We start from the raw sequence: 25841 nt of genomic DNA on the forward strand, positions 1-25841 counted from the left end.
TGAAATAACACTTAAAAAAACAATTTTCTAGTCATGTGAGAAACTTTGATCAGCTGTAACTAATGTCGAGGATCCAACCCTGATCACTGTTTCAACAGGGTATCTGTAGGTCTTACAAAGTCTTAAAGATCATTGAATTCAGATTCCCTCAAAAAAGACCTAAGAGGGTGTTTAACTTTTATTTACAAAAATCTTAAATCTTGTCCCTTTCTCATTTTTAATTGGTTAATGCATCCATCCCTCTATTTTCTGTTGCTTATCCAGATCCCAGTCGTATTAATGTAATTAATTGGATGGCTGGATGGATAGAAAGTAATGTCATATAGTATACTGCTAGGAAATACTGAAATAATGTGATATAATGATAAGTTCTACTGATCTACTGATTTTCCATTATACTTTATTACTATGGCAGGTATGATGGTGGAACAGGTTTTAAATTTCAAATGTTTAGTTTAAATGCTGCCTTGGATACCGCTGTTGTTTTTCTTGCACTCATTAATTTCACTGCCATGTTATCTGCACAACATTAATGGAAGTTGTTAACTCTGCTTTTTCACTGGAGATATTTTGGATCTTAACTAACTGCTTGCTGAGTGTTTGGCTTTGCAGATCCTGCAACATCTCACATGTTGTTTCAAGGCTTTTCGTGCTCTAACCTCTTCTCTTCTCTCTCCTCTCTCCTCCACTCTGCCTCCTGCTTTTCTCTCTCTCTCTCTCTCTCTCTCTCTCTCTCTCTACCTCGCTCCTCCTCCTCCTCCTCTGCTGTCCCGTTTCCTGCATGCTCTCCTGGACCCTGCAGAAGATCTTAGTGGGGATGGTAAAGTTATGCTGTTGTTTATCAATCTCTCTGTTGTTCCTTCTTTCTTGTCTTGTTCCACCAACACGCTGCACCCTCCTGGGAAAGGGTAGCGTGTGTGTATTGGTGTGTGTGGGTTGATGTTTATGCATGCATTCCTCCCTCTTTAACAATAGCTCTATGTCTGTATGTGCTCTATGATGTAATTATGGTTTGATTTAAATGATATAAAATGGTTTAGAACGCAATGATTAGCTAGTTAAATGTGTGGCTCCTCATGTTTCAATGGCTGGAAACATGAATAAATCACCAGTAGCTTTAACGGGTTTGATTATGTAAGTAGCTAGAGTTGCATAAAATTTTAGTATTGTGTTTTAAGATGTTTGTTTGGGTCTATGTGTCTATTGGCGATTATTTTGAAAGTAGAACCACTAAATTTGAAACATGTCTGCTATTAACCACAAGATGAATACAAAAAGATAGAATTTGTAAATTAAGTGGTATTTCTCTTTAAGGGAACTTCTCCAAACCTTTCTCTCTGTATACACACACACGTACGCACGCACGCACGCACGCACGCACGCTTGCACGCACGCACGCACACACACACACGCACACACACACAGCCACACACAGCCACACATGCAAAATCTTGCACACGTGTACTCACATACATTCATGCACGCACTCGTGCACACTGAGTAGAGTAGGGAGAGGTTTGCTGGATTCGAGAGCGGGTGCATTCCTGGCTATAATGGGCTAACTAGATCTCACACACACACACACACGCACTTTCCCTCCACAGAAAGCATAAAGAGACAGAGTTAGACCAGTCAAACTTAGAAACGGTCGATTCTGTAGAACAAATCCCAAACCACATGGGACTGAATATGCAGCGATGCGAACAACGGACCTCACGGTACGAACTAACAAATCACTGTAAAATATTTTTTATTGTATGGAAGTAAAAGCAACAAACAAATTCAAAAATTAGTGAAAATAGTTTGCAATGAGCTGGAGGCATTTAATTAATGCACAGGGGGGGATAAAGGCATCATGAAAACATTCAAATGTTTTTCTGTTGATAAAATGTGTTTAATCAAATAAGTAATGCTGAACATCACCTTTCACCAATGCTATGTTGTTTATCTATCTAGTAAAACATTTTTGTAGCAGTATATCATGATATTTTTAGAGGCATATTAGAGGCTTGCCTTTCCTCTCATGTGAAACATAAATCATGGAGGCAGTGGTTGAGTAAAAATCATGCCTGTTTGATTAAATGTTTAAACTTTTTCCGACCTCCTCTCTAATGAGCTATTGTAAATATATAGTATACTGTATACAGCAACAGTAATAATGGCTCAAACCTTAATTAACAGTAGTTCATTCATCTTACCCTTAAAGGGATAGGTGGATATATTGGGAAATACACTAAATCTGCCTTCTTGCTGACGGATAGATGAGAACATTGACACCACTCTCATGTCTGTCCTATAAATATGAAAGTACAGTTGGCAGCCAGTTAGCTTAGCTTATTTTAGCTTGTCTTAGCTTAGCTTAGCATAAAGACTGGGAGCGGGGGGGCAGCTAGCCTGGCCCTGTCTAAAAATTAAACAAACAAGTTAAAAATGTTTAGTTTTAGAAAGAAAGCTTTAGAGACACTGGCAGGCAGATTGTTTTTACCTTTAGACAGAAGCAGGCTGGTTGTTTCCCCCTGTATCCAGTGTTTATGCTAAGCTAAATTAACTGCCTCCTGGTTGTAGATTCATATTTACCACACAGATATGAGAGTGGTACTGAAGTCCTAATCTAACCCTCTGCAAGGAGGGGAAAAAAGCATATTTATCAAAGTGTTAAACTATTTCTTTAAGCGCTGATATAATAGTCAGCACTTTTCAGTCTCATGTGCATTGGCAAATATCCAGTGTTTCATTCAGCCTCCTTTACATTAACAGTTAAACAGCTATCCAGTAGCGCTTTCTTCAGCTTTTTCTACATGACAGGTTGTAGGGAAATTCCTTGAGAAACTCAGCGACAGGCTTTAGAAAAGGATTTCTGATAAATTTGGGGACACGTTCCCACAGAGCCTGATAAATCCAAAGCAGAGCTGTGAAGGGAACGTTCAGGACAGCAGATGTTTGACTCTCGTTTCCAACAGCTGAGTCTGCACACTGATTTTATTTTAAACACCACCATCTGGTTACGATAGACTCAGTCCATCTCTCCCTCTCCTTCTCCTGCCCCCCCCCCCCCTGTCTATCTGTCTACTCTAAATATTACCACCTGCTTACATGACAGCTAGACACACCATTTCTTTCTCTTCTCCTCTGTGTCTCTCTCCCTCTTTCTGTCTCAATGTTATATCCTGTTTTCTCTTTCCTGTTCTATCTTTTTGTTTTCTACTTGTCTCTCTTGTCTCTTCTTTCTGTCTTTGTTTCCATCACCACCACAGCTACTCCCTGCACCCCAGCTGCTCTCACACAGACAGATATGCACAACACATGCTCAGCTGACACTCTCTGCCAAGTGTAAGTGTGTGTGTGTGTGTGTGAGAGAGAGAGAGAGAGAGAGAGAGGGGAGAAGGGGAGAGCAAGAGGAGCTATGTGGGTGTTGCTTTGCGCTGGAGTTGTCGAAACTTAGTTCATTTTAAAAGTTAACTGCTTTATTTTAAAGTTTTTTGCGCACTTTTATTTTTTGCTGTACACACGTGTGACTGTTTGTGTCAAGAACCCTTCGTACCATAGTGGACGTACGGTAAATCAAGCAACATGTGCACGATTGTTTTGTTTGTGAGTATTTGTGTTAGACATATGCTTGAGTGTGTTTTCTCTTATTGTTTTCATGGTTTATTTTACACTGTTTGTGTATGTGTATTGTTACAGAGACTGATGACTATGCAGAGATAGTTGATGAAGAGGACACATACACCATGCCCTCCAGTAAGTAACTTATTCCATCTCGTCTTTCGGCCTCATCTACCAACTAAAATATTTGTACTGAAGAATTTGGTTTCTGTTGCACTGGCACAAGAGAACTATACAGTTACTGTGTCACTGTTATTCTTCTGTCAAACGCTTATGCTCTCAAACAAACGTTAATTTCGTTCTGCTATCTAATAAAATGAGTGCGGTGTGAATCTTGTCCAAGAAACACACTCACATGAGGAGTAAGTGAGATTGCATTAAACCACATTTGGTGAGGTAGCAGCTAATCAAAGTCAGGCTAGTTTCACTGTCTTATATAAACAGTGGAGACACTGGCTGGAGGTCACAGAGGCTACAACTCTATGCATGTGGTTCAGACATATTACATCTGTCAAATTCATTCACATGTTAATCAAAGCCCTGACTCTCTTGGTAAGTTTGACTCTAGCCTTGTTAGAAATGGTGGCTGTAGCCCTCTGTTCCAAAACTTTTTAAATAGATGTTTTGGTCCAGTGCAGTTTACTCGTGTGTTTGATTACGGGGCCGACTTTGAAAATGGACTGTGTTCTTCTTTCTTCCCACAGTCTTTTTCTATCTTTCGCTGCCTTGCTATATTTGTCCGGCTTTATTTCTATGTCTCTTTGCCTTTTTTTTTTTTTTTTTTTTTTTTTTTTTTTTTTTTTTTTTTTTTTTTTTTGTTCTCTAAGCAGACTTCCTCTAAGCAGACTTATGACATATTTTCCTGCTCTGTGACTGAGTTTGTTTGTGTGTTCATGTCATCCTGTCTGCTCCATGTAGCTGTATAACTGTAATGGCTCAAACGCAAACCGAGTCTTTTAATAATTGTGTGGCAGCATCAGTTCAGTTTTTCAGTCATTAACTTATTTATTAACTAAACATTTGTGAAAGAATTGAACGGGTCACTTGTCTTTGTCTGTATACACTGTGTGTGTGTGTGTGTGTGTGTGTGTGTGTGTGTGTGTGTGTGTGTGTGTGTGTGTGTGTGTGTGTGTGTTTTCTGAGCTATTTTCAATCTTAAAGCAGCTGTCTGGCTCTCCCCCTCTCTTCATCTCTCTTTCTTCCTCTTTCTCCCATCGCCAACACAGTGAGCTATGGAGTAGTTGAAGGTAAAACTGCCTGTCTCTGTCTCCTTCTGTCATAGCAAAATGCCTTGATATTTTCAGTTTTTCTTTTGTGTTTTTCTGTGCCGGGCACTTTTCTAAATTATGGGAAGAGATTTGCGTTATTATTCTGCCCCATGAAAAAACTTGCAGCAAGTTATTTTGTTCATTTAATCCAAAATATACCCATTGATTGACATTAGTAACTCAATCGTGATGTGGCTTTTTTTTTAAATAGTTGGGAACCAGTATAGGAGGTTTTCTTTCACCCTTAGTACCTGGCAAGGAAAAATACAAAGACTCAAGGTATCTAATATCCAGTTTGTTGTTGACATGTGGTCGTTGGTGTTTTTGTAGACTGCAGTTTGTTCGGGTCTAGTGTTGGAATTGAAACGGAGAGCCAATCCATAAACCGTGCAAGATGTTATTTTATTAGTAGTTAAATCAGAATTGAAGACAAGCTAAACCTTTCCACGATATATTTGCATTGTGTACTGGCTTGGTTCTCATTTCACCATCTTGTTGGTTGTGACATTTTTATTTCTTTATTGTGATTTAGTATTGCGGTCATGTGTTTTTCTTTTTCTTGTTTTTTCTCTGTGGGTTCTTTTCCTTTGAAGCAGTCATTAATTCCCTGAAAGTGAATTGCAGTATGGATTAATTGCAGTAAATCTCCCTGTAAAGGAATGTGTTTGGGTTATGCTGTTGGCATTTGTGACTGTACTGTGTTTATCTGCTGGTTGAGTCAAGTAGCCTGACTTTGTTAAAGCCCAACAGAGAAGTAAACTTCTACAGGATAAGTTCATGATTCTCAGTGTCCAGCATAAACTTCTTGAACGCAGTTATTAGTCCATTTTGACTGCGGTTGTTTGGCAACTGGGATTGATACACCTCTGTAGAAATGCTTCATGACCTTCTCAAAAAGGCGGAAATATTGATAACACATAAATGTCAAAATGAAGATGTCAAAGCATGTGGATGTCAGTTGCGACTGTTCATTTATATTCTTTTGGACTGAATACAGAAAAATACTGCAAAGCAAAGACCAAATTGATCACACTTTAGATCCAATGTATGAGTTTGTATAAGTCTGTTGAAGAGGGCTTCTTCTCTGCTTTACAAATGGGCTATTGATGTTTACATGTGCAAAGAGCGCTCCAGACTTTTACCTCAATTAATGATCTTATTCAGAAGTACTTGTTTGTGTTTTCCGTCTTTTAACTATGTCAGTACAGGCAGAAACAGAAATGATACTGGGACTCTGGTGTGCATGTGAGCGCAGAGTGTTTATGAACCTTACATTTGCCTGTAAAATTGGTTTACCTTAAGTTGGTATGTTTGCAGTTTTGTGTTGCAGTGTGCATGTCAAGTCAAGGTTTGTGATGTTAGAGGTCGTTGGGGAAGGGAATTTACTCTGGATTTACAAACCTGGGTCAAAAATGATGTGCATTTATTATGAAGGGTTTATTTTAGTCAAACCCTATTGCCAGTGGATGGGGTTTACCAAAAAGGACAATAATTTGACTGCTAGAAATTTTAAAATATCTTAACAGTATCTTAATACTTTTACTTATTTGTGTGTTATTAAAAATAATTATATCATACCATACAAATTGTCTTGTCCTGGTAAGCCCTGTCTGTGTGGTCTACGAGAGGAGCATGTAAAATGTGATGGGTCCTTTCAGTGTTTCCGGTGTATGAAGAACAACAGGTGAATGGACCTTTCTCACTCTCTCCACTTCTTTTCTTTTCTGCTCTTCTCTCTCAGCGCGGGACTATGAGATCCAGAGGGACAGGATAGAGTTAGGTCGCTGCATTGGAGAGGGTCAGTTTGGAGATGTACACCAAGGAGTCTATAACAGTCCGGTATGTAGAAGTGCGCACACAAACACTCAGGCTCAGGCTCAGGCTCAGGCGCACTTTTTGTATATGCACACCAATAATTAACGAGACAGTTTTCCTATCAGAGAGTCACTTTATTACCCAGATAAAACAAACCATTGAAATGAAAAATTAAATATCTTCTCAAGAGTGCACCTTTACTACAAGTGCAAATATCAGATTATCTACTGCTTATGATGATACTGTATATACACCTTCACCATTAGGGCAGAGAAATGTACTATTATTGTTTATCGACTCTCAGTGATTAATGTTTCCAAGCAAATTGTAAGCAAAAACGAGCAAAATAAGTGAAGTGCTTTTTCTTTTCTTTACACATGTGACAACTTACATTAAACATTAATTTACCGTGAATATTCTATGTGATTTTGTATATTTGTTTTCATTTTGATATATACTGTATGTATGTGTATATATAAGTGTATCCTTATTGGTATCATGCTACTGATTTTCACCACATCTCCCACTCCTACACAGTATCACTGCTAATCTGCTAATTTGTGTATTGTGTGTTGTGCAGGACAAACCAGGTCTACCTGTCGCCATTAAGACCTGTAAGAACTGTACCTCAGACAGTGTCAGAGAAAAGTTCCTACAAGAAGCATGTAAGACCACACACACCACACACCTGACACATTACAAAACTATCACTCATTTCATACTTAGTGATACATATTTTATTTATCCCCTAGGATATGAATTATGTGTGAATGTGTGTGTGCTTCCCCTGCAGTGACTATGCGTCAGTTTGACCACCCTCACATTGTCAAGCTGATCGGAGTGATCACAGAGAACCCGGTGTGGATCATCATGGAGCTCTGTACTCTCGGAGAGGTACGCACGAGGCTCTTTGTGTGTAAGAGAGTGTGTTTCACTTCTTGTCGTTATACAAAGGAAGCTGTTCAGTGTTATTTTTGATGGCAGGTGCCTAACAAGCCTGACCTGAAAAGCCCTTATAATTAGAAAAGAAATCCACTCTTGACTCTTACAGACCATCGTCAGTGTGTGGGGACGTGCATTATTATCTATATTCTACAAAACCATGTCTCTCAATATGACGTCGCGGTGTTTCTCTCTCTGTCTACAGTTGCGCTCGTTCCTTCAGGTGAGGAAGTACAGTCTGGACCTGGCCACTCTGATTCTCTTCGCCTACCAGCTCAGCACAGCGCTGGCCTATCTGGAGAGCAAACGCTTTGTACACAGGTAAACATACACACACGAGCATTCACGCTCATATGCCCACACACACACTCTCACGCACACAAAAAAACAGATTAGACAGACCCTGATTGAGAAATAACTGTGGGCTCAGATTATGTGTCTGCATGTTCTGATTTCATAGTTGATCATGTAAAGGTTTTTACTAATCCACCACGACAGTCTCAAGGGCTTCTGTTGAAAGTAAACATGAGCAGAACAATATCATTTTGCTTTGGTATGACCGCATGCCCTTGTTCACTCATTCAGTATTTGCTGTAAAATAGACACTCGATAGTTTACTCTATGTTGAGCATATTTCAGACACTCATCAGTCATCATATATGCTGCATGAATTTTACATCTTGAATTCACTCTGATAAAGTGACGTGAAGGACATGTATTTGTCCTTTGTAGCAGATCTTTCAGACACAGATGTGGTGATTCACAATGCATCTCACGTTCTTTCGATGGATATTAAGCATCAAAGAAATGACAAATAACATCAACGTTTCGGAGCGTAACCACAGTCATTTGTGTTTTTATAGGGACATCGCAGCCCGTAATGTGTTGGTCTCTTCAGTCGACTGTGTGATGCTCGGAGACTTTGGTCTGTCACGATACATGGAGGACAGCTCTTACTACAAAGGTAATGAAACGCCTGCACACTAAAACGCGCGCACACAAGCAGTACACAGCTTTGTTCTGAGACAGAACATGGATTCATTATTTATTTTAAATGTGTTTTTTATTGTTTTTAATGTCCTAACCTTCCACACTGTTATCAGCTAAATCTACCACCTTGTTTATATCGTGCTGTTGGTTTATAGACGGCAGCAGTGCTGACCTGAGACCAGCCTGTATTTCTAGTTGTGTGCTGTTGCTAGTGTTTTGTAGTTGCTTGTTCTTTACCACCATCTACCGGTGACATCGGGCTACTACAGTTTATCTTGACAGGAGTCCCCTATTTGGCATTTTTCATTTAACAGTTCCTTCTTCTCATCTTATGTGCAAAAATAACCATTACCCAATTAAGTTACAGATTTATTGTGGTTATATAACTTACTTTTGACTCTATAGATAATCTTGAATCTGCAGGTAATCATCTGTATCTGTCTTTGTTTCAGCTTCTAAAGGTAAACTTCCCATCAAGTGGATGGCACCAGAATCTATCAACTTCAGAAGATTCACCTCTGCCAGTGATGTCTGGATGTTTGGTAAGATATTACATTTTTGTGTTGTGTTAGTTTCTGTCACTGAAAAAAATGTTTTTACAGTCCATCATCTGAGAAACTTTCCTTTACTTCACTGTTTCTTTCACATCTGCTAATATGTTTTGTAGGATGCTTCAAGAGTGTCTTTGCCTGACACTGATCACTTTCTGCCTAAAACAAACCTGCTCTGTGTCTCTGTAGGTGTGTGCATGTGGGAGATCCTGATGTACGGCATCAAGCCCTTCCAGGGGGTGAAGAACAATGACGTGATTGGAAGGATAGAGAACGGGGAGCGGCTGGCTATGCCTCCTCAGTGCCCGCCCACCCTCTACAGTTTGATGACCAAATGTTGGTCGTATGACCCCAGCAAGAGGCCGCGATTCACCGAACTCAAAACACAGCTCAGGTAATGACACGTTTTTGGTTTTTGTGTGTGTGTACGCATGTGGAAACAGGTGCTAATGTGAATATATTTATGTGCTGAGTATGAATTGTGTGTAGTACTGTTAATTCACTCACTTGCATATCACATTTTGCTTTTTAGATATTTTCATTTTTAGAACACAGAAACCATATTTAAAGGCAAATTGTGAAATCAAATGTGATCAGGGCAGTTTATGATGTAACCGATTCCACCGAACATGAAGAAATAATGGGATCAGCCATGACGGTAGAAACACACAAGGAAATTGCATTTGTAAATCATATAATTAATCAATTTAAGCTGTGATTTTGAATATTTTAACAGACATATATATTTTGTATTGAGTTACTTCTGATTAATGCCCTTGCAGACAGGATTTAATGGTAATTCGCTTATTTATCTCTTCACCTATTACCTGTTGTAAAGCACTTTGGTACACCGAAAGGATTGTTGTAAAGGGCTGTATAAATAAAGTACATTTAATACTATGGCCTTATTACTATTTTACTGAAAATTGTGAAATCATATGAACATATGCCTATTAGGATGAAGAAGTAGATGATTTATTAAGACCAGTCCAGTCTTTTAATTGTGAGTCCAATGCAAATATTAAATCTGAGCACTGTTGTTGTGTATAATTTATAATTTGTGTAGCACCATACTGGAGGAAGAAAAGCTTCAGCAAGAGGAAAGACTTCGAATGGAGATGAGGAGACAAGTCACTGTGTCCTGGGACTCTGGAGGGTCTGATGAAGCACCACCTAAAGTAAGACTCAGAGACTTTCTTAAAGACCTGCATTGCTCACTGTTGTTTTCTCATTTTCATAATTAGTATTTTTTTGTGTTTGGGTAGTAAACAAAAATAAACCATTACCTTTGTGTCTGTAGCCCAGTAGACCAGGTTATCCCAGTCCTCGCTCCAGTGAGGGCTTCTTCTCCAGCCCACAACACAACCACTTTCCGGTAAGAGTTTAAGATGGAAGAATTTAGGACTCTACAAGAGCTTACAGGAACATTTCAGAACAAACACACTGATACTCTTTTAGGAAAGATCAACAGTATTAAGCACAGAAACAAACAAGATGAGGGAAGTCAGTGTATCCTCTAATGATAAACATCACTTGATAATTGATGATATTTAGTTTATTTCATATTCAGGTCATTTCACACACTGTTAGTCATGGCAAAAGAAATGTTTGAATAGAAACAGGAGTTGAATAGAATAAGGTTTTTGTTGAGTGAAAATGTACATACTGTTACACAGACTATGCCATTTCCACTTCATTTGGTGCAAAGATAAATGATCATGTTGAGGCAAAGAGAGTGTGTCCTGGTAAAGGCTGGGCAGTGTGGCAATCTTCGTTAACAAAATCTAACCCTGACTAAACTCCTTAAATCCAGCGAAAAAGATTAGGTCTGGAAAAAGTGCAGGAAAAGTAATAAATCAAGAAAAAAATTTAAGAAACATGTATTAATCACAAATCTTAAAAAACAACTCATAAATTTCTATCCTACATTACTGGAAAAATATCTTGTCAGGTTCTATAAATCATCCTTTTAACTATCAAACTGATCTTGGTCTGTGAAATTTCCAGGTTGAACACTGTCATTACAATAAAGGCCAACCCAGTAAAAACTCTGTGTTGCATGTGAGTAACATCAGGACAGGCTGTGTTGGAAGACAGGAAGCGTGTGCTGCACGTGTCAAAGTCAGTAAGAGAAATGTGAAAGGAGAGAAAATGAGAGAGACTTTAAGGGCAGTTCTTCCTCTCCTCATAAACTGAGCAGACAGCAGGCATTTCCTGTAGTGCTAAAAGCCACTCACATACATAGACGCACACACATGCACACACAAATAAATCAAAGCTGTTCTTCAGCTTTTATGGCAATAAGCTGCTCTCTCTCTCTCTCTCACCTGACCTTATATGGAGAGCATCAATTTAACTCATACCACAAGTCGGATTAACATATATTATGGTAAAAGGTATTACACATTAGACTTCAACTGAAGTGCTCACAGTTTTTAGTCATCCAGACAGGGAAAGCACAGGAATTTGATGTAAGGGAATTTTTCACAGCTGTAACATTAATCTCTGCAGGGGAGGTCTTCCAAACCAAACAAGTAGAGTAACATGCAGGAAAAGAATAACGCTTACACTTTGTTCCTGTCACTTTATTACTTCATTACTACATTCAAGTGCTCTTGTTTTTTTCAAGTTACTATACTTGTTTACTACGTAATGCTTTATGTGTACATCACACATTTTCTCTTTTTATTACATTCAGTTTTCCAGCCTTTTTTTTCTGTTAATACATCTCGAACAATGTTTTTGGAGATGAAAAACAACATAAGTAAACCATACAAAAGCAAAAACATTACAAATTGAATTGTGTTATATTTGTTATGCACATTATTAAAGCCATATTAAGGTCAGCAGGGGGAATCATGGATTGATCAGTTTATGAGATCATTGCATCTTTCTGTCTTAGTCTTGGTCTTTGTGCCGTGTTGCAGAAGTATCAAGAACAAATGCATGTAAAAGGGAAGGAACATTGCACATTTGTTCATTACATAATTAATTACTTTTCTCTCTTACTGTCTGTCCCTCTCTTCTTCTCTCTGTCTGTCCACCTCCAGCCATCGGCCCACGGTGGTGTAGGAGGAGTAGGAGGCAGCTACCCTCCTACCGATACCTGGAATCAGCACAGACCTGAACACTCTGCACTGTGGAGCCCGAACATGGAGGTACACACACACATACATGTGACAGAGAAAACACACTGTGACACTGTCACTCCTCAGTCACTGGAACCATGTTGTGACCATTGTTGAAGAACATGTGCCGCAACGTGTTAACTCTAACATTGAAGCTCCATGATGCATTGCTGCAACTCTAAATCACACACAGAAGAAACAGAGCAACTAAAATAACTAATAAAGGACAAGTTGTTGTCTGGCACCTGAATGTAAATCAAAGATGACTGAAAACATTGAACATTTTGTATTCAGCTGGCAGGTGAACTAACACAAACTGGCTCTCAAATTTAATAAACAGTAATGTAATTTACTTTTCATTTTGATTGAATGTAATAGGTTAGTTTATAGTAGTGAGGTGCTGGCACCACAGAGTGTTCTGTGCAGGGGGATAAAGAAACAGCAGTCAGGAAAAAGGCCTGTGTCTTTAAGATCACGCTCTTTCATCATGGCTCTTTTTCATTAATCATTCATCAGCAAATAAAGATGATTAAACATGTTGCTGAGCTGCACCTGTGAATCCAGTTTCTACTTTTTGACAAAATGTGAAAAAAATTGACTTTATAATGTATCATGTAGTATGACTAAAGAAAGTAAACCAAGAAAAACAACAAGAATGCATATTTAAGCAGCCATGTTTTCTGCAGGATGGTGGATGTGTTGGTCAGGCTATGATGGAGGAGAGGCTGATGATGCAGCAGCAACAGATGGAGGATGACCAGCGGTGGCTGGAGCAGGAGGAGAGCTTCATGGTAACACACCCATACACACATACAAACACAGAAATATTCATATGCAAATGTCCTTTAAAAAATTGACCCTTTAATGGAATTTCTGGTATATTTCAATGTGGGTCTTATCCAAATAATTGTGGCCAGTCTGACTATGGGTCTCGCAAACTTTGCACTTGTCACCTTCGTTGTCAATTTGATGGATGACTAGCTGCCTATTCATCAGCACATATGGGTTTGTTTACATGTGTGGGGCTGTTGGAGGCTGCTCATGTCGTATGTGTGCTAAAGAGGCAGGAGCTAAAGAGAGAAGATGTGTTTATGTTATTGTCTTCCTAGGAGTTCTAAGAAATTGTGGGAAAAATAGGTGAATAGCTGATTATTGAATGGTCTGTCATCCAACTGCAGTTTTCTGTTTTCGGTAAGATTAGAGACGATGGGTCATTTGGGGCAAGTGGGGCACAGTGTCACCTGCTGGCAGCAGAAGAAAGTGTGGTTTTAGCAGCACTGAGAAACTTAGAAAATAATATAATTCTATAAACATCATCTGAATATCATTACTCTACAGTTTAAGGTCAGCGGCAGATCTAAAGTTCTAAAACTGACTAAAGAGGTAGCGAAGTGGGGATAGCCCTGCTCTCAATGTCAAGTGCCCTGTGTGTGGAAAAACAACAGTACACATGCCCCAAATTCTTTGGCAATGAAAGGAGGTGGAATACATTTGATGCCAAGTGGGGCTCACTGCCTGTGGTACTGTTGTCGTCATTTGCTGATAGTTTGCAGAAGTTAGTATTTTCTTTTTCTGAAGAGAGCAGCTGCAGTCACCATGGACATACTGGACACGATGCTACATAAAAAGCGAACCTGAAAAGAGTAAAAATCTTCTGAAAAATAGATATCATAAAACATCTGGAAGAAAAACACATGTATTAGTTATAGATACCTCTGAATGTTGTAAAAATGCCATAAAGCGTAGATGTCATGAATGACAGTATGAATCAACAAAAACAATAAATATTTAACTGTAGACATGAAAAGTTGGTTTGGACTGAAAGTTTTCCACTTGGTAAAGCATCTCTTTGTGTATCATTGTTGCCAGATGAGCTAAAGAATATCTTTTTCAGGTTTTTGAACTGGCTCAGAGTTGCTTGATTTATCTCATCAGGCACTGAAATATCCCTCAAAAGGAGCCAAATCACTGGCTGTTTTTCCTCTCTCTTCAGGTCAAGTTGCTCTTCCTCTTGCCTTGATAGAGCATTTTCATTTTTGAGCCAGGAGTAGGAGAGCTGACAGATTAAAAGAGGGAAAAATACAGATGAGTGACGAGTGTTGGGGAGCGATGTCCCCTCTTTTTATCTATCATCCTTTTTACTGGTATATCTGGTATCAATCGGTTTGCCATGTTTAAACGGCACATTTAGTGCTTTACAGGACAGACCTGGCATTGAATGGCTAATATCTTCCGTGTTATTTGATAGACCCAGGGCAGAGCTTTTTTTTTTTTTTTTTTTTTTTTTTTTTTTTTTTTTTTTTTTTTTTTTTTTTTTTTTTTTTTTTTTTTTTTTTTTTTTTTTTTTTTTTTTTTTTTTTTTTTTTTTACTTGTATGTTTTCTTGATGCACCCGTTCTTCTCTGCACCACCTTCACAAACTCGTGGTAAGACTCATTTATTTCAGCTAGGGCACACATTGCTCAGTGGCAAATCACCAGCATGTTCAGGATCACTATTATGTTGCTAACCCTGACCTTTGACCCCTGCCCAAATGGACAGTGAGAGGAAACTTTCCCCACAGGAACTGATGAAATATCACATCATTAGAAAGACTAATTATTAATCACAGTCCTTATTCTTGATACATCGAAGAGGGACTAATGACAACCACTGCTCAGGGATTTCTTTCCATTCCCCTTGACGCTCCTCCATTTTAACACCACAAGTCCTTTCGTGCAAACAAGAAAGTTAGTGTGGTGAATTCAAGTCTCTGCTAATCGTGGTCTAAATTGATAATGTTACGGTTCTAGTCGCTGAAAATGGAGCCATAGACTAAACTACCACCACCAATCAGATATGACACTCAGCTGATTTAACCACAAAGACAAATTGTGAGCGGGTTATTTTATGAGGCAGTGAGGTTTATGAACGTAGCTGTAGATTGTAGCTCACTGTTTCCAGTCAAGGAATTTGTGTGTTAGTCAGTGTGCAGACAATATTACAAAGAACATCTTCATACATTTGTATTAGTATGGAGTATTTTGGCATGCATGGCCTACAGTTTTTGGTTTTAAAAAGGCTCCTCGACTCCTTGTCCCTGCCAGGAACCCTTGAGTAACACGTAAAGTTTTGTATGAACAGCTGTGAAACCCTCAGATGGGTAATGGCATTGAAACTGTTTTAAATAACACAGGTTTTATATTGAAAGAATCCCAAATGTTGAACTCACCAAGTTTTTTTTTGGACACAAGAGTCAAGTTCAGGGCTCGTATTTATCAAACTGCTACAAGTGAAATTTTGGAGTTAAGTGAAAGATAAGAAGGAAAGTACTTTTTTTTTTTTACTCCTACTTGAAAACTTGAGAAAAAAAGTAATTTTATTAAATGTCTTTTGAAATACAACATTGCTGCTGCTGCTGCTGCTGCTTTAATCTTGATATCTCTGTAAATGTATTAGATTATTGTTAATTTCACATTAATTGCTACTGCGGATATTAAAGATTTCAAACAAATAACATTAACTTAAAAAATATAATTAAATATAAGTTTTGCAGCATGAAATATCACTAAGAAAATTTAAAGATTTATTTAAAGAAATAAACAGTGGAAAAGATGGAAGTTACTTGTCTCTATGCTCAGAGCATACACGTGATCATCATGTGATCACTTGAAGGTTAGTTCTACTCTTGTAAGAAAGAATAAGTTATGATTTGATAAATATGTCTTAAATTTTACTTTTAGTGAAGAACTTTTTTACTCCTTAAAGCAGCTGTTTACACTGTGTGTGCTCTGACTCTTACATGTTCTTTTTAGCAGGGGAAGTCGGCATGAAAGCTTTTGTTTCATATCAGTTTCCCTCCGAATCTACTTTCAGGAAGGAAAGAGACGAGTAGGATTTTTAGCCTTGAGACAAATGAGGAAAATGGAGCTTAACTAATGCAGAGCGTGTGTTGGAATATTATGTGGCAGAAGTGACCGAGGAGTAAATTTCTGCTGGTGACAAATGAAAGGAGGATCAACAGGAAAATGAACAAAAAAGTGCAAAGAGAGAGAAGGAAAGTAAAGTCTGAAAAGAAAGAGATGAAAATTTGTGAGGAGGAACGAAAGCGGAGGACAGAAGGAGGGAGAAAGGAAGTGGGATTGGCAAGAGCGATGGAGAGGGAGGAACGAGCAAGGAGTCACCCATCAGAGAGAGAGAAACGGAGAGGGGGAGATGCAGAGAGATGGAAAGAGTGGGAGGGAGAAACAGACTGAAGGAGAGAAACAGAGAGGAGAGTGAGGCGGTTGGATCTTTCCCCTCCAGGATTTTGTCTCTGTGGCTCAGTGGAGCTTTTCCTCCTCTGGAAAAGCTTTCCCTCTTTCTCCCTCTGTCTTTTCCTCCCCCTCCATTCTTCCCTGACTCAGTTTTTCTGTCTTTCTCAGTTCATTTCACTCAGTCTCTTCAAACAGTCTTTTACGCTCTTGGTTTTATGTCTGCACCAGTTTCTCTGCCTCTCTTTCCCCCTCTGATTTCTCAGTCGCTCTTTCTCTCTATGTCTTAAGTTTTCCTTCGCTTCCATCTCTCTCTTATCTTTCTCTCATACTTTCCGTCCCTATCCCCGCCCTTCTTTCGATGGCCTCCACTCTCTGCGTTCCTCCTCCCATCTTCTTCAGGCACTGTTCTCCCAGGATGCATCTCTTCAAGGCGTGCTTCACCAAAACGGTACTGAAACAGAGACAAAGAGGGAGGGGGAGATAGCAGTAGCAGTCACGTTTGACAGGTTTTATGATGTTGCTTTCTGTAGGAGTTAATGTGCGAAAAGACTGCAGTTGTGTCGTTATCTATATGTGACCACAGTGGTGCTTATCTGCTGCTCTTCATCCTTACTGACTTGATGATGATGATGATGATGATGATGATGATGATGATGATGATGATGATGATGCTGATGATGCTGAATGATGATGTGTTTTTATGCAAAGTAGATGAAAAAATGAGAAGCGGCTGCAGGTCTTGGTAACTGGTGGAGTTTAAAGTCGGCAAAATCATCTTTCTAGTTAAATTGTGATTTTTTTTCTGTTGAGTGTTTTTTGGTTAGGAAAAGAAACCAATACAGAAGCTGATTTGCTAAACTATTTATTTCTAGAACCTGTAGGTGACTGGTAAACCTTCTACTGGCTGTGTTTTACTTTTTGCCTGTGGTTGTATCAAATGTTAATGATGTGGAAACAAAGCTGTGTTATTTCATTTAATTTGTTGCATTTAAATGTGGAACTAGAACTCCCTGGGAAAACTTGAGTATAATTTCACAGGAATGGAAATTACACAGAAACACATGCTTGTTTTTCTTCATTTCATTTCATTTTCCCGATTAATTTTGTGGTTGTGTCTCTTCCTTGCAGAAGGCTGAGTCCAGAAACAGCAGAGGAAGCATCGACAGAGAGGACGGCTCACTACAAGCACCGGTCAGTCACTGTTTGTTTGTTGTGTGTGTGTGTGTGTGCATGTGTGTGCATGTGTGTGTGAACATTGTGTGAACATTGTGTTGGTACTTACATTTTAAGTAAATTTACTCATGAGTTGGTTTTTTTTAGCTGCAATGAAGATGCATTGACTTTTCAATCACAGAAACACAGATAGTGATGGAAGAAGGGATGCTATGGTAAAACAAATACTTGGTGTTGCTTAAAAGAAGGAAAAGAGGAAGTAGGACAGATAAAGTAGCAGAAATTAGAAAGTATAGCAAAAAAAGGAGAAATAAAAGTGTGAAAGGGAGGCAGAGAGAAGCTTTCAGCCCGACTGACTGACTGACAGACAAACAGACGGAGAGAGGAAATACAGACGCTGGGAGAAGGAGGGAAAGTATTTCTGTCTGTGTGCCAGGGAGGGCACTGCCTACACACCAACCACATGACCACAGAAGGCTCATGGGAACTTTAAACCCAGAAGCACTGCACAGTCCTATCTTACTGCAAACCAGGGTTATAATATCCTAAAGCTAATGCAAGTTTTCAGCTTTACCCTGATTATCTCTCTGCACTGTATCAGCTGACCGGTGCCATTGCTGGAGGGACTTCTCAGTACACCATAACAACTGTTAATGCAGTTTTCTTGAATTCAGCATGTGAAGTTAGTGTTTTATTAACTCTTTCCTGAAATGACATAACATGAGATGTCTTATTTAAATAATTTATGTCAGATTTCTTTTTATTATTTCATGATTAAAGGCTATTGGAAGTTTTAGGTACCATAACAAAAGTTTGGCATTAACTTGTTGAGTGTTTTCTGTCTCTGCACAGGGTGGAAGCCAACACATCTACCAGCCTGTAGGGAAACCAGGTGAGAGAACCATCATACTGACATCCTCCATACTATGGAGTACAAGTGCTCTCATTCTGTACTTGAGTGAAAGTAGTGATAACACACTGTCCTGCATTCAAGTAAAGTATTACCAGCAAAATGTATGAAAAGTAGAAGTACTTATTATACAGATTTACCCTTTTAGACTGTTAATCATACTGAAATATTATATATCATAGCTTCTATCTTGTATTATTGCATTTATTATTGATGTCTTAACATGTACATCAATGATAGTTACATTCTTTACCTATTGACCTATTAACATGCATCTTACCTAGCATGCTATCATACCAATGATACAAGCAATCTCCTTTTTTTCCCAGAACATGTAGCCCCTCCGAAGAAGCCGCCCCGCCCTGGAGCTCCCTGTCACCTCAGCAACCTGGCCAGTCTCTGCCCTGTGGACAGCTACAACGAGGGGGTCAAGGTATATATGCACACGTAAATATGCGGAAGCTCAAAATGGGACAGTTTAAGTTTAAAAATGATCAGATGTAGCTGATTAAGATCATTCTTGTGAACAAATATTCCTTCATTATGCTTTTATTTAACCTTATTTAGTCAGGAACTGTGTTAATCTTGCTTGCTTGGTTTGGACAGTCCCACTCTGGCGTATAGTTTTTGATTTGACTTGAAAACTATTTGGCATTGTGCTGATGGGTTGCATGCTGTGCCATGTCATGCCTTGCCTGTGGTTGGCTTTGGCCTAATGTGCTGTCCCTCTTCTCTCCCCCATTTATTTCTTCTTCCCCTCTGTCATTAACATCCCTCCATCCTGTGTTTCCTTTAACACCCATCGTCTTGTTCTTCATCCATATCCTCTCTCTTTTTTACTCTGCATCCACCAATCTATCCGTCAAACACTTCCCCCATTTTTGCACACTCCCCCTCACCCTCATCCTTGTCAAACCCCCATCCACCTGCCCCCACCTCTCTCTCCTCTCTTCAACCTCCCCATAGCCGTGGAGGGTAAGATGATCTGTGTGTGTCTGTTATCATTGTAGAGTTAGTTAGCTCATAGTTATTGTCACTTTGCAGTGAAGCAAAATGATTTTTTTCTTCACCAGTGACAGAACAAAATATCATTATTGGGCACTTCAGAAAAATAAGACAAAACAGAAATTCCCATTAACAGTTATGGGTACCACCAGCTACATACTACTGAGCTACTGGTTATATTTGGGTGATGTCAGCAATCTTTTTATAATAAAACATTTTGTGAATATTTCTGGTGAAGAAAAATAAATCTAAAATGCCACTGTAAGTGTTGTAGCACAGATTAGTAGATGCTCAGTAGACTGACTCTACCATCCTTAGAGGGAAGTTGAGTTAGTTCCTGTCATTAACTGGTTAGAGGCCAGTTTGCACTAACAACCTAAACACTCATTTTTCACAGTAGAAAAGTTGAGGTATCTAGTATGTAGGTAGAAATGCATGTAGATGGTAATCATCAAAGGTCACTATGAGATCTGGTGTGTGTGTGTGTGTGTGTGTGTGTGTGTGTGCGTGTGTGCGTGTGTGTGTGGGGGGGGTTTTGTGTGTGTTTGAGAGAGGGAGTGTAAATCGTCCTCTTTGTGCCTCTAGTTTTTGTGTAGTCAGGTTCTGCCCCCCAGTGTTAAGTCTGCATAACTACACTTATCTATATTGACATTGGCAGAAGAAAATGTTATTTTGCTCATATTTAAAAATCCAATTTGTCATAAATAATAATGTGATAAAATAGAGGAAAGAGAAATTACATTGGAAATTAATACTTTCCTCATAAGTTGTTTACTGAAAAAAAAAAAAATCTCTCTCCCCTGGTGCAGTTGCAGCCTCAGGAGATCAGCCCGCCTCCCACCGCCAACTTGGATCGTTCTAACGACAAAGTGTATGAGAATGTGACAGGACTGGTTAAAGCTGTGATAGAGATGTCCAACAGGATTCAGCCTGCAGCACCAGAGGAGTACGTCCCCATGGTCAAGGTAGGATTCACATTCAATCTCTGAAAATGAAAAGAAAGTACAACTCTGACAAGCATCTGCAAAACGGAGTTGTCCTGACTGACACATGAGCTTTGTCAAGAACTGTTTACCTTCTCTCTCAAGTATTGAGACACAAGGTGCATTAAAACATCTTGTGTCTTTAAAAGTGCATGTTGACTAAAGATTATCACAAAAATGTGTTTTAGGAGGTGGGGCTGGCTCTGAGGACTCTGCTAGCAACAGTAGATGAGACAATTCCTGTGCTGCCTGCCAGCACACACAGAGAGGTAAACACACACACACACACACACACACACACATTTTTATGCTCTACAATTGAATGATTATTTTCTTTCACTCAAACATACAGGGATAAGATGTTACTTTTGCACATCTTCTCCATGCAGACTCATGTTATCACGTCAAATGCTGCATGGAAAACAGCCCTGTGTGACTTCTAGTTCCCACACATTGTTACAAAGGCAAAAAAAAGTTTCTGAATTGTGGAAGAAAAAACATGTTAACTGATGGCTGCGACTTAGCTTACAGCTGACATGGGTGTGAGCATGAGCAGCAGTCTACCTAGACTTTTAGGGATGGCCTAGAAAGGCTCCATCTACTAAATCATAAATTGTCTGTTGTGACTCCTACAACTTTGTAAATATACATTTTTTCTTTCATAGTTATTCTTTAATTGGTTGAAGTGACTCAGAAGCTGCTGTTTTGTTTGTATTATCACAGATTGAGATGGCCCAGAAGTTGTTGAATTCAGATCTGGCAGAGTTGATAGCGAAGATGAAACTGGCTCAACAGTATGTCATGACAAGGTGGGTCCGAATGCACTGTATGTGTTCTGTTGATCAATGATGTAGTTTCACAGCGATGGTCACACAGTTGTTTTCTGTTCTCTGGACAGTTTACAAAAGGATTACAAGAAACAGATGCTAATGGCAGCTCACGCCCTCGCAGTCGACGCCAAGAACCTGCTGGACGTCATCGACCAATCACGACTCAAGATGATCACCCAGACCCGCCCACATTAGCCCCGGATCCGTTCACGCCTGGAAGTGGCGGGGGGCGGGGCCAGGGGATTATGTTGCTATGGAAACAGAGAGTGCAGCAGAAGAGAACATTTAGATGGATATCAGTGATGGATGAAAAACACCGACTGATGGACAGCAGACATGACTGACTGAAACAATCAGCTCCCTCTTCTCCCTCAAACATTCACCGCTTCCTTTTCTCTCCGCTCTTTGGTCAATATTGTGTTGTTTTGTACTTTTGTTGCATTATTTTGCTTTTGTATCCAGAGAAACACTCTTCTCTCCCATCACGTATCCTCAAGAATCATCCATCACTACTTTTTAATCTTTGAAGAAAATGAATTAAACAGGAGATTTCAGAGGCTCGTTTGCAGGACTGCACAGACGCGTCATCGACTTGCCACATAAACACAAGACTAACACTCTCCACATATGCAGGATGTAACAACTGGAACTGAAGAGCCAGAATGAGGAGGATGATGAAGATGAATTCATAAGGTTGTTGTTTAAACATGCTTTTATATCATAATTAATTATTATTATTATTACTACTACTTTCAGCCTTGACTCTTACAGTATGTCTGTGTCAGTTTTTCAGTCTTCCTCTTGAAACTTGTATGAGCAGAAATGACTGATTTACAGTACAGCTGCTCATATATGTCATAATTTCATCTCTCTTTTTTTTTCATCTTCCTCCCTAGATCTCTCTATCTCAGGCATCAAGACATGGCATAAAAATGAAATATGAAAGCTGAATTTTGAAGAACAAACTAAATGTCTTTTTATGGAAAAACATGATAAAAAAAAACTGCCACAGGCCACTTTTTAAGTTAACTACATAGTAAATATACAAAGAAGCTATATTTTTAACACATTTCTGAGGCATGAGTTGTTAGTGAATAAGGGGGAGGGATGAACTGGGGGGAGAGTGAGGGGATGGAGGGGTGAGAGGTGGAGGAAGGGTCATTTTTAAGTTACCATGGAGGTGCTAATTATACTGTATAGCAGGTCGCCCTGTGCCAAATGAACTGCAATTGATTAAAAAAAAAGAGGAACATTTCACTCAAAATATTGGTTAATTGTTTTTAGCAGCAACTCAGTGTAAAATTCATTGGTCACTTTGTTGCTTGCATTGTATATTCAAGCCAAATGTGTTGTTGCATCAGTCATGTACACTCAACAATGTGCAAGATTTCAGTTACACTCTCTGTCAAATTTCCTTCAGGTTAGTTGATCCAGGAATTTGATTTTCAGGGACTTTGAAATACTTATTTTACAAAACTGTCGGTTCATATTTCAAACAGAATTCAACGTTGATGATAATCTTTTAGTTTTTATTAGGAGGTGAATTACAGTTGCAGTTTTCATTTACGTACAACTGGCTGCACTTTTTTTTTGTCTGCATTGAAATAGTTGCATCGTAAACTCTTCTCCAAACCAGGAATTGTTTATGTCTAATGTGATTTGCTCTTTATTTCTCCTCCATTTGTCTTCATGTCTTCTTCTATCTTTCTACCTCCTGTACAGGAGTTATTTATACCTTTATTCCCTCTCTTCTCCTGTTCTGCCACTGTGCATTTCTTCTTTTTATTCCTCTGTTACCCATGCTCTCTCCTCCTCTCCTCCCTCTCTGATTCTCTCTCCTTTCCACTGTTTCCTCTCCCCTGAGGTGAGCAGTATTCTCAGGAAGGAGCCACATGTACAGTTGCTAAACCAAGCAAATAAAAACACTGTTATCATTAAGAAATACAGCTAGCACTCATCTTTCTTTTTTGAGCATTTTAACTTTCACTCGTCTCTGTCTGCCTTTATATTCTTTGTAAAGATAACAGAAAGATACATTTCTTTATATATATTTATTAGTATTTGCTGTATTACTTTAGAGGATCTTTATGTGCTTGGATTCAGACTAAAAAAGATCTTCTTGAACTCTTCTTGAATTCTGGGTTGTAGATTTTATTTTAAATGGATACAATTTTGCAGATCTATTAAAAATCTAAAACTAAAATATAATTTATAAAAGATTCAGACCCTTTGCTGTGGCATTCCAAACCACCAGGATTCTTCTTAGAGTTGGCCGCCCGGCCAATCCCAGTAATTGGACATGAAGCGCCTTGGTCAAGGAGGTGACCAAAAACTGAACGGTCATTGTAACAGAACCTCAGAAATGCTCTGCAGAGATGAGAGAACCCGCCGGTTCCCTTTGGGCAACACCAAAATTGAACTGTGGGCAGAACTCCAACCACTGTCTGGCAAACACAAAGGGAAATGAAAAAATCTTAAACAAAATAAAGGGCTATTAAATGTAGTGTAATGTAACACAGTTTGACCTGCCAGGACTAGGGGCTTTCTTCTAACAGTAAATGCAAAAATAACATTGTTCATTGGCAGTGTGAGTCATCAGCTCCATGTTAATCTCACTGTTGTGAGATTAACATGGAGCTGATGAACAACACTGTTGAAACAGTAGGGACATGTCCTTACCAATATTTTGGGAGGACAGAATTGTCCCCACCAATATTTGGCTACGTCTCCAAGACGACTGATTTAGGCATGCTATCGTTTGATTGACTGAAAGGGGCCAGGAATGTCAACTGATGTTATTTAACAATGTTAGCAAGCGTTAACTAGCAAGCTAGCTCTGGCCGCTGTCTTCTGTAGGCTAGCAGTAAGCTAGCAGCGGTAAACATGCTACATGCAACAAACAAATGCTGAATATATCAAAGTTTGTTGAGTTTAATTTCTGTCGAAAAATCCCATTAAAATGTCACCATAAATACTATAACTTTTTATGCCTTATTTTTCAAGTTAGTTAGTTCCCACCAGGTAAATAGATTGGGGAAGAGGCATTCCATGAGTACTGAGACTTTTAACCAGGCGTATCGCTCCGCTTTACAGGTGTTCTATTAATCGTTAATTAGCGTTACAATAACGGTCGTTATCTATCTTAGATTGTAGCAAACTTTGCAAAGATGAATATATTTCCAAAAATAAAATTTGAATTAAATGATGTATGGTGGTCAGAAGAGGAAGAAAGGGAAAAAGCTTGGATACTTCAGCGCACACCTGAGGTAACGTGTAGACAAAGTAGCAAGCTAGTTTGCACCGTGCAGGTCAAGACAATGTTATTTGAGTTGGCGTAGATGATGAAACAGACAAACAAATCATAATCTGTTCTTGCTTATAACTAATGTGGCGCTCGTACAACTGTTGTATAAAAGCAATATCACACTCGAAGTCGTGAGTCGCGGAATGAGTAACCGGCTGGTTGGCTTCAGCACTCCAGCTGCAAGTGAAGCACTTTTAACTGTTCTTTCGTGTGTTTGACAGTAAAATTGAAAACGAAAAAAAAGTGTTTCCGCCCGGTTTCGAACCGGGGACCTTTCGCGTGTGAGGCGAACGTGATAACCACTACACTACGGAAACTCATGTTAGTTAAGGTCTTTTACCAGGTATAAATTCTAGCTAACCGCTGAAAACTTTTTTTTTGTGCCTGTGAGGATGCCGACAGTAAGTGGTCAGACCTGCTTTTTTTTAACGTTTATGTTGACGTTTTATAACTATTCGGAAGCTAGCGATAACTTGTAGCAAAGAGGTATTCAAGTGTTTAGCTAGTGGGAAGCGTTAGCTAATGTTACCTGTTACCAGTAAGGTTATTTGTGGCTGGTGTAGGAGGCAGACCGTCGGTTGTGTTTAACATCATTGTTGACTCTGACAAAAAGTCTCATAGTTGACTAAAAACACTGCCGCCTGCTTTATTGTCAAAAGTTAGAAAACCCAGTTCAGCACTCTATGGTCGGCTGCATGGGAGATAGTGCCGGGTGGTTGTCATAGCAAAGCTCAGGGAAGCGGCTGCGTGCTGCACTTTAACGAAGGTAGTGCGGTTAAACAGGCATACATTTGCCAAACCAACCTCTTACCCCTTATCCTTGAAGTCTTTTCTACAGTTAAAGAGGGAATACGGTATATTAATACACTTTAAAGACCCGTGTCCCTAACGAAGTAAAGCTATGACTAATGAACTAGGCGTTAGGACTTCTTAAAATGAATTTTCATTTTCTTTGAATGAAAGTTCATCAATCTGTGACTGTTACTGAGATCACAGCAGATTCAACTATTACCTACCTGAACATCCTCCGGGTTTGTGGTTCTCTTATGTCTCACCGACTACATCTGTCTTTTTTGGTACACATTTACACTGTACATCCTAA

The 25841-nt window shown here is 39.2% G+C and overlaps 1 protein-coding gene and 1 non-coding gene across 11 annotated transcripts in view; one reads left to right on the forward strand and one right to left on the reverse strand.

The window, feature by feature from the left end:
- ptk2aa (protein tyrosine kinase 2aa) overlaps positions 1-23377 on the forward strand; it is a 53320-nt gene extending 29943 nt beyond the window's left edge. For 2 of the 10 annotated variants that reach the window (XM_023416221.2, XM_087176610.1), the window contains 22 exons: positions 803-820; positions 3685-3741; positions 4833-4853; positions 6616-6713; positions 7270-7354; positions 7483-7583; positions 7837-7952; positions 8495-8595; positions 9074-9163; positions 9362-9566; positions 10239-10350; positions 10473-10547; positions 12223-12330; positions 12987-13091; positions 17663-17725; positions 18309-18389; positions 18560-18599; positions 18947-19050; positions 20432-20587; positions 20794-20874; positions 21329-21414; positions 21504-23377. In XM_023416221.2, the coding sequence (XP_023271989.1) occupies positions 803-820; positions 3685-3741; positions 4833-4853; positions 6616-6713; positions 7270-7354; positions 7483-7583; positions 7837-7952; positions 8495-8595; positions 9074-9163; positions 9362-9566; positions 10239-10350; positions 10473-10547; positions 12223-12330; positions 12987-13091; positions 17663-17725; positions 18309-18389; positions 18560-18599; positions 18947-19050; positions 20432-20587; positions 20794-20874; positions 21329-21414; positions 21504-21630 (2030 nt within the window). In that variant the 3' untranslated portion in view covers positions 21631-23377. The remainder of the gene's footprint in view (positions 1-802; positions 821-3684; positions 3742-4832; positions 4854-6615; positions 6714-7269; positions 7355-7482; positions 7584-7836; positions 7953-8494; positions 8596-9073; positions 9164-9361; positions 9567-10238; positions 10351-10472; positions 10548-12222; positions 12331-12986; positions 13092-17662; positions 17726-18308; positions 18390-18559; positions 18600-18946; positions 19051-20431; positions 20588-20793; positions 20875-21328; positions 21415-21503) is intronic. The other 8 variants (XM_087176609.1, XM_087176616.1, XM_087176611.1 and 5 more) reach the window with 6 other exon arrangements.
- Positions 23378-24983: 1606 nt separating this feature from the next.
- On the reverse strand, positions 24984-25056 carry trnav-cac (transfer RNA valine (anticodon CAC)). Its single transcript has one exon. It is a non-coding gene; the product is annotated as a tRNA-Val (tRNA).
- Between the last annotated feature and the right edge of the window lie 785 nt (positions 25057-25841).

This window comes from Seriola lalandi, unplaced genomic scaffold (assembly GCF_002814215.2).
Source record: "Seriola lalandi dorsalis isolate HSWRI2012SDOR001 ecotype SW California unplaced genomic scaffold, Sedor1 jcf7180002054562, whole genome shotgun sequence".
Taxonomy (NCBI): Eukaryota; Metazoa; Chordata; class Actinopteri; order Carangiformes; family Carangidae; genus Seriola; species Seriola lalandi.